The 14,944-nt window shown below is 45.2% G+C and overlaps 1 protein-coding gene and 1 long non-coding RNA gene across 9 annotated transcripts in view; one reads left to right on the top strand and one right to left on the bottom strand.

Moving 5' to 3' along the window:
• LOC126995711 (endothelial PAS domain-containing protein 1-like) overlaps positions 1–14,944 on the top strand; it is a 280,018-nt gene that overhangs the window by 254,877 nt on the left and 10,197 nt on the right. For all 8 annotated transcript variants that reach the window (XM_050855532.1, XM_050855535.1, XM_050855534.1 and 5 more), the window contains 4 exons: positions 12,377–12,524; positions 12,917–13,148; positions 13,561–13,708; positions 13,940–14,234. In XM_050855532.1, coding sequence (XP_050711489.1) covers positions 12,377–12,524; positions 12,917–13,148; positions 13,561–13,708; positions 13,940–14,234 — 823 coding nt within the window. The remainder of the gene's footprint in view (positions 1–12,376; positions 12,525–12,916; positions 13,149–13,560; positions 13,709–13,939; positions 14,235–14,944) is intronic.
• Positions 4,731–7,011, bottom strand: LOC126995712 (uncharacterized). The gene is made up of 3 exons (XR_007750657.1): positions 6,580–7,011; positions 6,467–6,510; positions 4,731–6,328 (listed from the first exon to the last, which is right to left on the bottom strand). It is a non-coding gene; the product is annotated as an uncharacterized LOC126995712 (long non-coding RNA).

Genomic DNA, 14,944 nt, shown 5'->3' on the forward strand with positions numbered 1-14,944 from the left:
TACTACTACTACTACTACTACTACTACTACTACTACTACTACTACTACTACTACTACTACTACTACTACTACTACTACTATTACTACTACTACTATTCCTACTATTATTACTATTACTACTATTACTACTATTATTACTATTGCTATTATTACTACTATTGCTATTATTACTACTATTACTGCTATTACTACTACTACTTCTACTACTACTACTACTACTACTACTACTACTACCACCACCACTAACAACAACAAAAACAAAAGCGACAAGACGTCCAGAAGTTACGACACAAAGAAATCCAATTAACCATCTTTTTACAGCAACATAAAGACAACGCGGAGCTGCAAAAACACACACACACCAAAAAATAGAAAACATAAAAAAAATACATCCTTCCAAGCCACTGTAAAGCCGAAGAAGAAAGAAAAAAAAATTATAGGAAGGCCTCGAACTTATTCCCGAGGACGAATATAATGGTTTTGGTCACTTGTTACACGTTTGGCGAGACTCGAGCGGCGAAGACAGCCCTGAGCACCTGTTGCCACATTTACTTCTTCGCTGATATAAAGAAAACAACAAAAAAGTGAAAATATAGTAAGGGGGGGTGAGTGAGAAGCCCGCACACACACACACACACACACACACACACACACACACACACACACACACACACACACACACACTCGACGTGGTAGTAAATGTGGCGTGGACAATAAGACCGAGAGAGCAGTTTTGACGGACGAGACAGGGAGTGAGGGGGGGAGGGAGAGCTAAAGAGGGAAGGACTGGGGTAGGGGGAGCAGGGGGGGGGGGGAGTAAGCATGCCAAGGCCACTGGTTCAGATATAGCATCACCCCAGTCACCCCCCACCGCCCCCAGCACTCCGCTCCGCAGCGCCTCCCTCACCAGCCCCGCCGAGAGCCGAGAGATGAGCCAGGCCGAAGGTGGAAGGGAGAGGCGGGCCCAAGGTCGGGTCTGCTTGATGTACAATCCCCACAACAAGGCAGCAAGGCCAAGGGTGCCTCGTGCAGAGCCCTCGTTATTGGCACCGCTGGGACAGAGTAGAGGAGGGGGGGTAGGAGAACGCCATTGTTGAGAAAGAGACTAGAAGGGCTGGGCGATGACATGGACGGGAGAGATAGACTAGAAGGGGTGAGCGATGACACGGCCGAGGAGAGATAGAGACTAGCTACTAAAGGGATGGGAAAGACATGACCGCGAGAGATAGAGACCAGAAGAGGTGGGCGATAACATGGCCGAGAGAGAGACTAGAAGGGAGGGCGATGAAATGACCGGGAGAGAGACTAGAAGGGAGGGCGATGAAATGACCGGGAGAGAGACTAGAAGGGAGGGCGATGAAATGACCGGGAGAGAGACTAGAAGGGAGGGCGATGAAATGACCGGGAGAGAGACTATATAGAAGGGATGAAATATGTTATAACCGGGAGAGTGATAGAGAAATAACATGGAAGTAGAAATGATAAACACAAAACGTCGTATTATCAGACATTGCACCGCCCAAGAACACATATTTGACAAGGCTTTCGTAGGAGTTGTGGGCATTTTCATGAGTAGTTTTATGACCCTGGTGGTAGTTTGACCCTTCCTCTGTACCATGAACCTGAAGAAGCACTTATTAGAACCCGACTGACCCCCTCTTTGACCTTTAGAAATGGCTGATGAGAGAAACGAGTGTCTTGTAATACCAACCTTTAAAGAGTCTACATAAGGCCAGTCAGCGTACACAAATAAGTCTCCAGGAAATTAACGACCGACCAAACGAGAAGGAAAGCTGAGTACTACAAGGAAGGAGGCCATTCACTTCAAACTAGAGGAGGGGAGCGGAGGGAGGGATAACGAGGGATGGCGCGGGAAGGAAGAGTTGTTTAACGGCTGTTGTCTTCGCCACGAAGAATTTTATCACGCTGACACACTTAGCGGATAAGCTGCAGTAGGTTAGTTGGTTTAAGAGGCCTACCTACTTACAACATTATTGGCCTCGGTGAGAAATTGTAACAGGTTCAAAGAGTTGTGTGCGTGTGTATGGTGTTTCGCAAGGCCTGGCGGTAGCGGGGGAGGGAGGGAGGGAGTCAGGGCGGGGCAGCAAAGGCCTGGCTGGCGTGCACGTGATTGAAGGTTCCAGAGAAGTGAGCAGCTCGGTGACCCGCGGCAGGAGAGGATGCGGCGGGGGAGGTGGTGTTGGGGAAGACTGGGGAGGCAGCGGGAGTGGTGGGGAGGACGAGGAGCGGTTGCTAGGAAGGTGGGGTTTGGGGACCGGGGAATGGAGGTAGAAGAGAAGGTGCTATGCTGTAGGGTGAAGGAGTGAGACGGTGGGGAGAACGAGGGGCGAGGGCGGGGAAGGTGGAGTTGGGGGGTCGGGGAATGGAGAAGGAAGGACAGGTGATGTGCTGTAGGGGGAGGAGTGAGGTGGTATAGAAATGTCAGGGACGTATGGCACGGGAGGCGATGTGGAGGAGGGCCGTGGTGGGGAAGATATTGTGGGGACTCCTGGACCGGTAGACCCTGAGTCGCCGGGTCACTGCACGGCCACCGCCAGGAAACACAAGCTTGTTCGCCGCTTTGATCGATTGTACTCGTGTGTCGGCAAGGCTCCCACCGCGGCCAGGAGGACTAGTAGGCGGAGGGCGGGGTCGAACTCGAAGCCATGAGAATGATAGAATTGAGCCATGGGTTGAGAATTTGTCTTACAGTAATAATGTTTTACACTAATGTAGAAGTACCAAATGAGTCTGATGGGCGTGGGGCATCAGAGATATTGCACGTTTTCCTCAGAGTTCAGCTAAATTAAAGAGGATCGGATTAATATTTTCTTGAGGGGAAAGGGTTAGGCAAACGTTGTATTATCTGGTAAGGGAAAGGGTGCTTGAGGACGACTAAGGTTTAAAAGTGGATGACTGTCTTTAAGATGCTGCTAGTAACGTTCTTGTAATAAAAGTAGGGAAGGACGCGTAGCAACGGGGGTTTAAGTTAGATAAATTCAGTTTTAAATTCGCTGGCACACCATATTGACTTGAATATTAGAGTGTCAAGTAATCAAATACCCTGGGAATATTTCGCTGTCACATAATATGAAGCAAAGGAGCACTAAAGTAACATTCAAGTTTGTAAGACATTTTTAGGAGTTGGAGTTAAAACCTTGTATTTGTACCCACCACGGACAGCGTTACGCAAAGAAGCCACTGCAAGCATATCTCAAACCAAACAACATGACCGCCGCTTTGGGTGCAAGACTAAATTCCCCAGATACTTCAAGCAATTCTGACCGGACTATAGAGATTCCCGTCATGTACACACTTATACACACAATAGTGAATGTCGCGCGCTATTGGGGACGAGTGTGATGTATACGGAAGGCTAACAACTCGAGCTTGAGGGAAGAAAATGTATAAAATGTGAAACTGGGAGATAACTTTTCGGGCATAACTTCTCGGCTCCCTCGAGTACACGGCCAAGACAGCGTCGTGCCGTTCGTTTTCCTTGTTTTTTGCTCACTACTTCCCGATTCTCCTTCCCCCTCCTCCTCCTCCTCCTCCTCCTCCACATTCTCCTCCTCTTCCTCCTGCTCTTCCTCCTACTTCTTCCAGTACGATCATTAGTCACGCATACTCCATGTGTGTGTGTGTGTGTGTGTGTGTAAAGAACAGATCAAAACGCACCAGCACAGTCTTGTTCCCGTGAATAAGGCAAGTTTGGGGCATGCGCTGTAGCTGCCCGTGGCCTCGGTGCTCACCTCCGTCACAATAGGAAGGTGCCAAAAGGAGTAAGGAGATCGAGTCATTAGTCATTAGTGTCTGGATTTCTCTCACTTGAAGGAGCGAAGTCGTATGAAGAAGTGTTTACAGGAGAAGGAGGAAAGTTTTGAAAGGAATCAGAGTATAGTGAAGAGAACTGTGAACTAGTGTGACTGAGATCTGCATGAAGATGGGGAAAGAGAGAGAGAGAGAGAGAGAGAGAGAGAGAGAGAGAGAGAGAGAGAGAGAGAGAGAGAGAGAGAGAGAGAGAGAGAGAGAGAGAGAGAGAGAGAGAGAATATAATGCAGAGGCTCACAACAGTAGTGACTTTTAGCGCTAATGAGACGGAAAAAAATATAGGGTGAGAGAGAGAGAGAGAGAGAGAGAGAGAGAGAGAGAGAGAGAGAGAGAGAGAGAGAGAGAGATTAGAGAATAATAATGGAGAGGCTCATGATATTAGTGAGTATTAGCGCTAACGATGTCAAAAAAAATAGAGAGAGAGAGAGAGAGAGAGAGAGAGAGAGAGAGAGAGAGAGAGAGAGAGAGGTATCATCACCACCATTACTCCACCGTTCCGAGAAACTTTTTATTTCCGCTTCATCGTAAAAAAATAAATTCTGCCGCCATTTCTTTCCGCGTCTCCCTCACCTAACTTCCTCCCGTAGACTTCCTTCGTCCATCATAGCACCCCTCCCCACCCCGCCACACACCCTCCCCCTCCCCACCCTCTCCATTGCCCCCCCCCCACCCCGTCACACCCTCCCCTTTTTACCCTCTTCCCCTTCCTTCTCCATTTCATTCCGTTCATTCTTCCCTTCCTCACCCCCTATTTCCCTTTCAACCATTCAATTTCGTTCCTGTCTTTTTCCATCACTCTCTCCCCCCCCCCCCCCCCTCTCTCTCTCTCTCTCTCTCTCTCTCTCTCTCTCTCTCTCTCTCTCTCTCTCTCTCTCTCTCTCCCCCCCCCCCAAGAGCCATTATTTTGTGCCACTTCTCCGCTGCCAAACGCCAGTGCTCCAATTTTTAATAAGGTGTCTTGTGGCGGCAGATTCTGGGAAGAGCAATATGTCTCCGTGTGTGTGTCTGTGCTTGTGTGTGTGTGTGTGTGTGTGTGTGTGTGTGTGTGTCCACGCGTTAAATTTGATCGACATTGGTGTATATTAAGGCTGAAGTGGTGTAGCGTGGTGTGGTGTGGTGAGAGGTAGATAGTGGGAAGTGGGGAGGAGGAGGAAGGAGAGGTGTTGGCAGAGGGAGGAGAGGAGAGAGGAGGAGGACACGTGGAGTAGAGGAAATAAGCAGGGCGAGGAGGGAGGGAGAACGGGGAGACGTGGGGTAGGGGAAGGGAGAGAAATAGGGAGACGAGAGAGGAAAGAGGAGAGGGTGAGGTGTGGGACAGGGAAAGGGAATAAGCAGGGGAAGGAGTGAGAACGGGGAGACGTGGGTTAGGAAAGGGAGAAAAATAGGGAGACGAGAGAGGAAAGAGAAGACACGATGAGGGGGTAGAGAAGGAGAGGGGAAAGTGTGGTGGGGGTCATGGTGGGGGTAGTGGAGCCTAGATGCGTGGGTGCCAGCATAGTAGCAGTGGCAGTGGTGGTGGTGGTGGTGGAGGTAGTGGTGGTAGTGGTGTTAAAATATTCGTATAGTGTAACACTGAAAAGAGACAGACGCCTACTCTTCCTGTTGCCACTCTGAACAAGATCTCACAGACACAGACACACAGACAGAGAGAGAGAGAGAGAGAGAGAGAGAGAGAGAGAGAGAGAGAGAGAGAGTTATGAAAAAAGGGTAATGAAAAGTTAAATTGGAACATGAAGCTTAAGCGATTATAGACAACGCGATAAGAGAAACAAGGAAATTCGCCGTTGAAAAAAAAAAATGGATAATGATACAAGAAGGGAGAGAGAGAGAGAGAGAGAGAGAGAGAGAGAGAGAGAGAGAGAGAGAGAGAGAGAGAGAGAGAGAGAGAGAAACTATACACGTTTAAAAATTCCCTCGAACAGAATGGTGCGTGTGTGGGTGTGGGTGTGGGTGTGGGTGTGTGTGTGTGTGTGTGTGTGTGTGTGCGGGTTGGTGGCTGTCGTAGAGGGTGTCGTCGCCTCCTCGCGCTCCCTCGCTCCCGCCAAATTCGGAAGAGTAGCTCGGGAAGGCAGGGGCCGCAAAGGGGGTGGCGCGAAAAGAAGGGGAAAAGGAAATGCCAGGTGTGCAGGGGACAAAGAAGAGGAGGAAGATTTGTAGTGGGTGTAGTAGCGAATAGAGACGGGGGAAGGAAAATACAGAGGAGATATCTCGACTGCTAGCGGATAAATAAAGGTGAAGGAAAATAAGTAGATATGTAGGTGATGAAAACATGATTGAAAGTTGTAAAGAAGTGGGGAGGAAAATGCAGGGCGGGGGGGACTCCCATGTGTAGTGTGTCTGAGGCCATTCTCAAGACGTTTTCGGCTCTCAACAACTTTCCAAAGGCCACAAAGGAGATTAGTCGGGTTCTCATGAGTATTTTTCACATTCATGGTGCAGAAGCCTTGTCAAGCTATCACTATGCTCTTAAACCTATCCATGGAAATACTAACACAACCTCTATCAAAGCCTTATCAAAAATCTGTCACTATGCTCTTAAAACTATCCATGGAAATACTAACACAACCTCTATCAAAGCCTTATCAAAAATCTATCACTATGCTCTTAAAACTATCCATGGAAATACTTACAGAACCTCTATCAAAGCCTTATCAAAAATCTATCACTATGCTCTTAAAACTATCCATGGAAATACTAACACAACCTCTATCAAAGCCTTATCAAAAATCTATCACTATGCTCTTAAACCTATCCATGGAAATACTAACACAACCTCTATCAAAGCCTTATCAAAAATCTATCACTATGCTCTTAAAACTATCCATGGAAATACTAACACAACCTCTATCAAAGCCTTATCAAAAATCTATCACTATGCTCTTAAAACTATCCATGGAAATACTAACACAACCTCTATCAAAGCCTTATCAAAAATCTATCACTATGCTCTTAAACCTATCCATGGAAATACTAACACAACCTCTATCAAAGCCTTATCAAAAATCTATCACTATGCTCTTAAAACTATCCATGGAAATACTAACACAACCACTATCAAAGCCTTATCAAAAATCTATCACTATGCTCTTAAAACTATCCATGGAAATACTAACACAACCTCTTATCAAAGCCTTATCAAAAATCTATCATTATGCTCTTAAAACTATCCATGGAAATACTAACTCAACCTCAATCAAAGCCTTATCAAATGTGGGTGTGTGAGCCCCTAAATGTTTGAGAATATGGGGCCTGGCCTAAGCACACATATTTGACAAGGCTTTCCTAGGAGGTTTGAGCATTTCCATGAGTAGTTTTATTGCCCTGGTGATAGTTAGACCTTTTTTCTGTACCATGAACTTTAAAGAACACTCATTAAAACCCGACTTATCTATCTTTTGGACGTTGGAAATAACTGATGCGAGAGGCGGAAGTCCGTGAGAATACCAAGACTGATATCCTCGTATATGCAGTGGTGGTTGGTTGCTGCGAGGCCTCCACATGGCAAGGCTTACCAGAGCAACGCCGCGACCTTGACCAAGCCCCTCGTGTTTCTATTAAAAGGTTGAAAAAAGTATAGATTTATGGGCCGACGAGTGCCAGACGAGGCTTAAAATTAGGTCTGAGGTTGCCGGGTTGATCTTAGGCTTGCACGAGGCTCCTCCGATCCGAATGGCTGGACTTAACTTTGTTTTTTTATTGTTTTTATTCGTTTTCCTCACGGTGACAAGGACTTTTTTTTATATATATATTTATAGTTTTGTTGTCTGTTTGTTGGTGGCCTTGGACTTGATTGGGTTTTCCCCACTCCCTGATTCTCTATAGCTGGACTTGGGTTCGGGTTTTTCTTTCCCCGCTCTGTTCACAATGACGGAAGTTTTGTTGTCTCCTAAATTTAAGTTTGGTGGCGTCGCGGTGGCTGTGGACTCTACTGGACTGCTTTTCTTCACTCCTTGATATTAATTTGATTCTTAATAGCTGGACTTGACTCGTTTTCTATAAGTTTTTGCTCACGATGGCCTAAGTTTTGTTCACTCCTAAATTTACGAGTTTTGTGGCGTCACGGAGGCTGTGGACTCGATTGGACTGTTCTTTTTCCACTCCTTGATTCTTAATAGCTGGACTTGACTTTCGTTTTCTATTAGTTTTTGCTCACGATGGCCTAAGTTTTGTTGACTCCTAAATTTACGAGTTTGGTGGCGTCACGGTGGCTGTGGACACTCTTGGACTGGTTTACTCCACTCCTTGATTCTTAATAGCTGGACTTCGACTTTCGTTTTCTATTAGTTTTTGCTCACGATGGCCTAAGTTTTGTTGACTCCTAAAAATTTACGAGCGGGTAGCGTTGCGGCGGTGGTGGACACTGGACTGGTGGACTCCTCCCTCCTTGTTGATTTGTTTTTTTTTTTTTTTTTTTTTTTTTCTCACGACGACGACTAGTTTGTTCCCCAATTTAAGTTTGGTGGTGGTCGCCGTGGCTGGGTGGACCTTGGACACTGGTTTTCACCACTTTCCTTTTTTTCTCTCCCCTCTGCTAACGATGACTGGAGTTTCGTTGTCTTCCCAAATATAAGTTTCAAGGCGTCGCCGTGGCCTTGGACTTGACTGACTCCACTCCACTGTTTGCATTCTCGTTACTGTACTTTTTTTTCTTGTTTCTTCTTATAGCTAGGTTTTATTGCTTCTCTTTGTGACTGAACCTCTCTTTGTACTTTTCTTTATTGTTTCGTCTTCTACTGGTCCTTATAGCCAGGTTTTATTGCTTATCTTTGTGACTGGACCTTTCTTTGTACTTTTTCTCCACTGAGACCACTCCTTTCCTTTTTTTCTCTCCCCTCTGCTAACGATGACTGGAGTTTCGTTGTCTTCCCAAATATAAGTTTCAAGGCGTCGCCGTGGCCTTGGACTTGACTGACTCCACTCCACTGTTTGCATTCTCGTTCCTGTACTTTTTTTCTTGTTTCGTCTTCTACCGGTCCTTATAGCCAGGTTTTATTGCTTCTCTGAGTGACTGGACCTTTCTCTGTACTTTTTTTCTTGTTTCGTCTTCTACTGGTCCTTATAGCCAGGTTTTATTGCTTATCTTTGTGACTGGACCTTTCTTTGTACTTTTTTTCTGTTGTTTCGTCTTCTACCGTTCCTTATTGCCAGGTTTTATTGCTTATCTTATTAGTGACTGGACCTTTCTTTCCCGATTCTTCTTCTCATGGTCATTATTGCTAGGTTTTATTGCTTCTTTAAGTGACCATCTTTTTTTTCCCCTCGATGCTTCTCACGGTCGTTATAGGTAAGTTTTATTTGTTTCTTTATTGACTGCGCCTCTTTTTCTCGTTTCCTCTACTAACAATCACTAGTTAGGTTTTATCGCCCCTTATAGTGACCATCTCCCTTTCCTCGCTTCTGCTCATGGTCACTGTCATTAAGTTTTGTTACCTCTGTTAGTGACTGCTTTGTGTGTCGTGTTTTCTACCCTCGATCACCATAGCTACGTTTTATTGCCTCTTGAGTGACTGTATCGAGCGCGCCCAACTTCAGGAGCGAAAGTGAATAAAAAACCTTTCCGAGCATAGACTTGAGTAACTATTCCTTTTCATTTAAACTACTCGAAGGTCGTCGTCTCGTCTATCGTTCGCATCGCCAGAAATGAAAGTATAATATAGAAACGTAGACGGGATCGTTTTTCTTAAGGTAACGAAAGAGCTGAGCATTGCGAGGTGAGAGGAACGAGGCAGGAGTAGAGGACGGAAGAGAAAAAGATAGGTGGTAGTGTGTGTGTGTGTGTGTGTGTGTGTGTGTGTGTGTTAGGTATAGTAAACAGGTTATGGGAGGGGAATCTATTGCTTTTCCATCCTTCCCTTAAAAATTAATCAGACCACTAAAGCAGAGAGGCTCGTTATAAGCCAACATGCTCCATCCTACGTCTCCTCCTCCTTCACCACCACCTTCTGTGCCTCTTTTGCCCTCCTGCTCCTCCTCATCCTTCATCACTATCAATACTACTACCACCGCCAGCATCAGCACTAAGCCGTCCATTGTATATAAAAAGGTGCATCACAAGACGATATAGTGGCCTGCCAAATATTTCGAGTGTGCGAGTGGGAAAGTACCAGAAGGGAAGCGAAGAGGAAACGGAAGAAGAAGGGAAGGGAAACAGAAAGTGAAGGAAAAGTGATACTGAAGGGAAGAGAAGGGAAAGGGAAGCACACAGAAAAGGAAGAGAAAAGGCAAGGTAAGGGAAAGGAAGAAGAAAACGGGAAGAGAAAGAGAAATTGCAGGGGAGAGAAAGGGAAAAGAAACGGAAAGGAAATAGTAAATAAGGGAAAGGGAAAGGGAAATTGAAGGGAACAGAAACGAAATGGGAGACAAGCGGGAAGAGAAACAGCAAGGAAAGGAAGTAGCAAAGGAGGGAGAGGAGGAATTACAAAAAAAAAGGGAAGAGAAAGAAAATGGGAAACAAAGGGAAATAATATGGAGGGGACAAGGGAGAGGGAAGGGGAAATTGTTGGTAAGAGAAAGGAAATGGGAAACAAAGGGAAATAATATAAAGAGAGCAAAAGGGAGAGGGGAAGATCAGGAAAAAGGGAAGGGAAGGGGAAATTTTTGGTAAGAGAAAGGAAATGGGAAACAAAGGGAAAGGAAATGGCAGAGAAGGGAAAATGGGAAGCTTCAGGGGAAAATGGAAACTTCAAAGGTTAAAGTTTCGTGGTGGTGGTGGTGGTGGTGGTCACGCTTCAATAAATAATGGAGGGGTGCTTCATTGCTCTGCCCTTACCTCTCCCCCTCTCTTTTTACGTCCCTCCCTCCCTCCATTCATTCCTTATTTCCTTCCTTCTCAGTCTCCTCGCCCCCGTCCCCTCTTTCGCTCACTCCCACCCTTCTTCTTTAATCATTCCTTTACTTCATTCATTCCCACTTCCCTTCCCTCCTTCCTCTCTGTTACTCATTCTCACTCTTCTATCCTTTTTCCTTTTCTTTATTCCTTTTGCTTTCTATCCCTGTCACACGCTCACCCTTCTTTCCTCTTCTTCCTTTTCTTTATCCCATTCATTCCCACTTCCCTTTCCTTCCCTTCCCTCCTTCCTCTCTCTTACTCATTCTCACCCTTCTATCCTTTTTCCTTTTCTTTATTCCTTTTGCTTTCCTCTTCTTCCTTTTCTTTATCCCATTCATTCCCACTTCCCTTTCCTTCCCTTCCCTCCTTCCTCTCTGTTACTCATTCTCACTCTTCTATCCTTTTTCCTTTTCTTTATTCCTTTTGCTTTCTATCCCTGTCACTCTCTCGCCCTTCTTTCCTCTTCTTCCTTTTCTTTGTCCCATTCATTCCCACTTCCCTTTCCTTCTTCCTCTCTCTTACTCATTCTCACCCTTCTATCCTTTTTCCTTTTGTTTTTCATCCCTACCACACTCTCTCACCGTTCTTTCCTCTTCTTCCTTTCTTTATCCCCCATTCATTTCTATCTTCTGTCGTTCCTTTTTACTTCCCTTCTCTTTCCTTACCTCCTTCCCCTCTTTCACTCACTCCTACCCTCCCTTCTTCCTTTTCTTCACCCCCATTCATTTCTATCTTCCTTCTTTCATTTTTACTTCCCTTCTCTTTACTCCCTCCCTTCTTTCACCCCTTCCCACCCTTCTTTTCAACTTTCTTTGCTTTACACTTTTCACTCTGCATCCCTGCTTAACATGTTTCCACTTTTCTCTCCTATTTCATTTCCTTTATTCCTCTCCCTTTACCTTCTTGCCTCTCTCCTTTCCTTCCTTCGTTCCTCCTTTCACCAATACCTTCTTTCTCCCAGTATTCTTCCTCCATGGCCTCCCCCTCTCCTTCCTTCGTTCTTCCTTTCACCAATACCTTCTTTCTCCCAGTATTCTTCCTCCATGGCCTCCCTCTCTCCTCTCCTTCGCTCTTTTCCACCTGTATTTTCTTCCTCACCTCTCTTTTCCCTTTATGCCTCCTCCCTCGCCCCCTTCCCTCCCTCCCTCCCTTCCTCCTCTCCTCCACACATTCCCACGCTTCTCCTCTCCTTTCTCCTCGCCTCCCTCCTCCTTCTGTGCCTCTTCCCTCCTTCCTCTTCGCCTCCTGAGGGCATTATAAACAGTTAGCAGTGAATTATGCATGTGCCCTTCCCTCGCTTCCTTCCTTTCTTATCTTCCTTCTTCTCATCCTCCCTCAACTTTCATCTTTTCTTCAAGCTCTTCATTGTCATCTCTTATTTTTTTTCTCAGTTGTATACTTATTTTTCTCCCTCCACTTACTACTACTACTACTACTACTACTACTACTACTACTACTACTACTACTACTACTACTACCAGCAGCACCTCATCCCCTCGTCTCGTGTCTCCACCTTTAATTTTGTCCATGTCATGTCAGGAATGTAACACTTCAACACACACACACACACACACACACACACACTCTCTCTCTCTCTCTCTCTCTCTCTCTCTCTCTCTCTCTCTCTCACATATGTAAAGGTGTGTGTGTGTGTGTGTGTGTGTGTGCTGAGAAGAGTCAGGTTCATGGGCTGATGGAGGGTTATTATTGTTACAGTGCTGAACAAGGGACAGGTGGAGACCAGCCGTTACCGCTTCCTGGCCCGCGGCGGAGGCTACATCTGGCTGGTGACACAGGCAACCCTCATTCATGGGCCTCGGGAGAACAAACCGCAATACGTCGTCTGCCTCAACTACGTGGTCAGGTAGGTCCCCACACCAAGTCTCCTGCAGTGCTCTGTTTCTCCTGGTGCGCCTTTTCCCCTCTACGCTTTACCTTTCCACGTTACCTTTTCCCTCATCATTATTATTCCCCACATTATTTTTTCATCCACAGCCCATTTGCCCTTGACACAAGATTCATGAAATATCACTTTATTTCTAGTGATCTCAAAAAGGCTTTCACGATGGATATGCCAACAAAATATGAGGACAAGGATTTAATCTAAATGGCTACAATTCTCTTAAAGGTGTCATTGCAAGAATATGGTTAAACCTATAATGATTATCTGTACAGTGTACAAAAATACATACATCAGATCTGATATAGAAGTATGGTAAGAAAGCAAAGATTGAGTTGATATTTATTGCCTTGCAGTGGAGTTGAGTCCAAGGATGAGATTCTTTCCGAGTTCCAGTTAATGTGCAGCAGCAGTAGCAGCAGCAACAACAATAGTGATACCAATAATAACGATAACGAAAGAGAAATTGCCAGCACCAGTAGCACAGCAAGTCCCGCGAATGTACCCGTGCCCGTGGCCTCCCCAGTGGTGCAGGGCCTGCCTACCCCGCCCTACTCACCTGCCCCTAGGACTGCAGCAGCCCAGAAGGTGTGTGTGTGTGTGTGTGAGCATGCATGCATGCACTTGTGTGAATCTGCCTTTAGATGCCCCTATTTTTTATATGCATTAAGATTCATATATTAATGGGTGCATGTCAGTGTGGACTAGAGCTTGCACTGACATTGGCTAATATTGATTTATTTTGTACAGGTATATCAAATTAGAAAAAAAAAAATCTGAAATAAGTCCTAATATTTTCAAAATTTCATATCCTAGAACCCCCCATCAGGGTCCAGGAATGTACTTTATTGTATAGGATTATCAAATAAAAGATTGACAATATTTCATATTGTAATTGCTTGCAGAGAATACTAAGGTAATATTACATAAGAAATGATAACTGAAATTGGTTGCTGCAGACTTGATCAAGTTCTTCTAATGTTTCATCTGTTTGGGTCAGGTGAATGAGAGTCCCAACCCACGCACCAGCACAGCTCCTCTGCCGCCGCCACCCCCTGTTGCCAGCACCTTCAAGATCTTTGTGCCACGAACAAAGGATATGAATAAAGGTTTCCTAACCTTCAATAATAATGATCCACACTCCACAGGTAATGGAAATCTTGACTTGTAATACCTTTTGCAATTATATATCTGAAGTATTCGTGGCAGCATTATTTAAAATTGTCATCGTTTACTAAACAAAATCATTGTTTATATTGCCATTCATAGCTTTAAAAATACATACACTTCCCTTTAAGTTAAAGCAGGTTTGAGTAAGCTTTTTTGAATTTGAATGTATAGACTATGGCTTTATACTGAAATGTTGTTTGCTGCTGCAGTGCTGAAGGACGAACCAGAAGACCTGACTCACCTTGCTCCATCGGGTGGTGATACCTGTGTGCCACTCCCTACACTGATACCTGACCTGGAAGAGGAGGATTCATGTATGCCCCAAGATGTTCCCGCATTCATACCAAGCCTAGACGATATGTTAACTCTAGAATACCCACTGCAAGTTGTAAACTCTGATGCTGCCATACGAAGCCCAAGTGAAGAGAAAATTGATGACCAAGACTTGAGCCCCAAGTATTTGTATGAGGAAAACCAAATACAAGGAGTCAAGTCTGCAAACAGGTATGTCTGTGCAGATGGAATTACCAGGAATAGTAGTAGTACAATAAACCCTTGATATAACAGACTAACTGGGGGGACCTTAGTCAGTTAATGCCGAAAGTCCGTTATAAGCAGCGAAAATAAAAATAAAATTATACCAACGAACCTAATAAACATAGGTATATAGATATTTTTTTAATGTGTGTGTTGTGTGCACATTGTCCATGTAGCTGCATAGCACATTAGGCGATGAACTGCGAGGCACTGAGGCCGTCAGGTTGGCAGTGGGGCCCTGGGGACGCGGTATTGTTACGGTTATGGGTAAAATTTTACAAGTGCTCCAATCTCATACTGGCAAACGAAACTTTTGTGGGGGGTGTTATGAAATAATCTGTTAACTGTTTCTGTCACAAATCATTAAATGATTGACTTTTCAATGCCTGTTGTACACCTGCCACAGCTCGCAGCTGCAGCTGCAAAATAACTCGCAGAGAGATGTTCAACTTGCTTACAGTTTCTACATTTCACTCAATGCTCACAAAGATCGCAAGTGGACAAACTAGAACAAAACCAGCCAGATTAATGCTTTTCCTGCCATGTATTCCCCCAGTGCACATGCGTGATGGACAGCAGAGGGACTTATTTCTGCGAGGAGGTATTTCTCGCAACACCAGCCCGCAAACTGGACCACGCACGCCACCGCCATGGCCTGCGTATTTCCGCACCCTACA

Source organism: Eriocheir sinensis, chromosome 8 (genome assembly GCF_024679095.1).
Source record: "Eriocheir sinensis breed Jianghai 21 chromosome 8, ASM2467909v1, whole genome shotgun sequence".
In the NCBI taxonomy this organism is placed as follows: Eukaryota; Metazoa; Arthropoda; class Malacostraca; order Decapoda; family Varunidae; genus Eriocheir; species Eriocheir sinensis.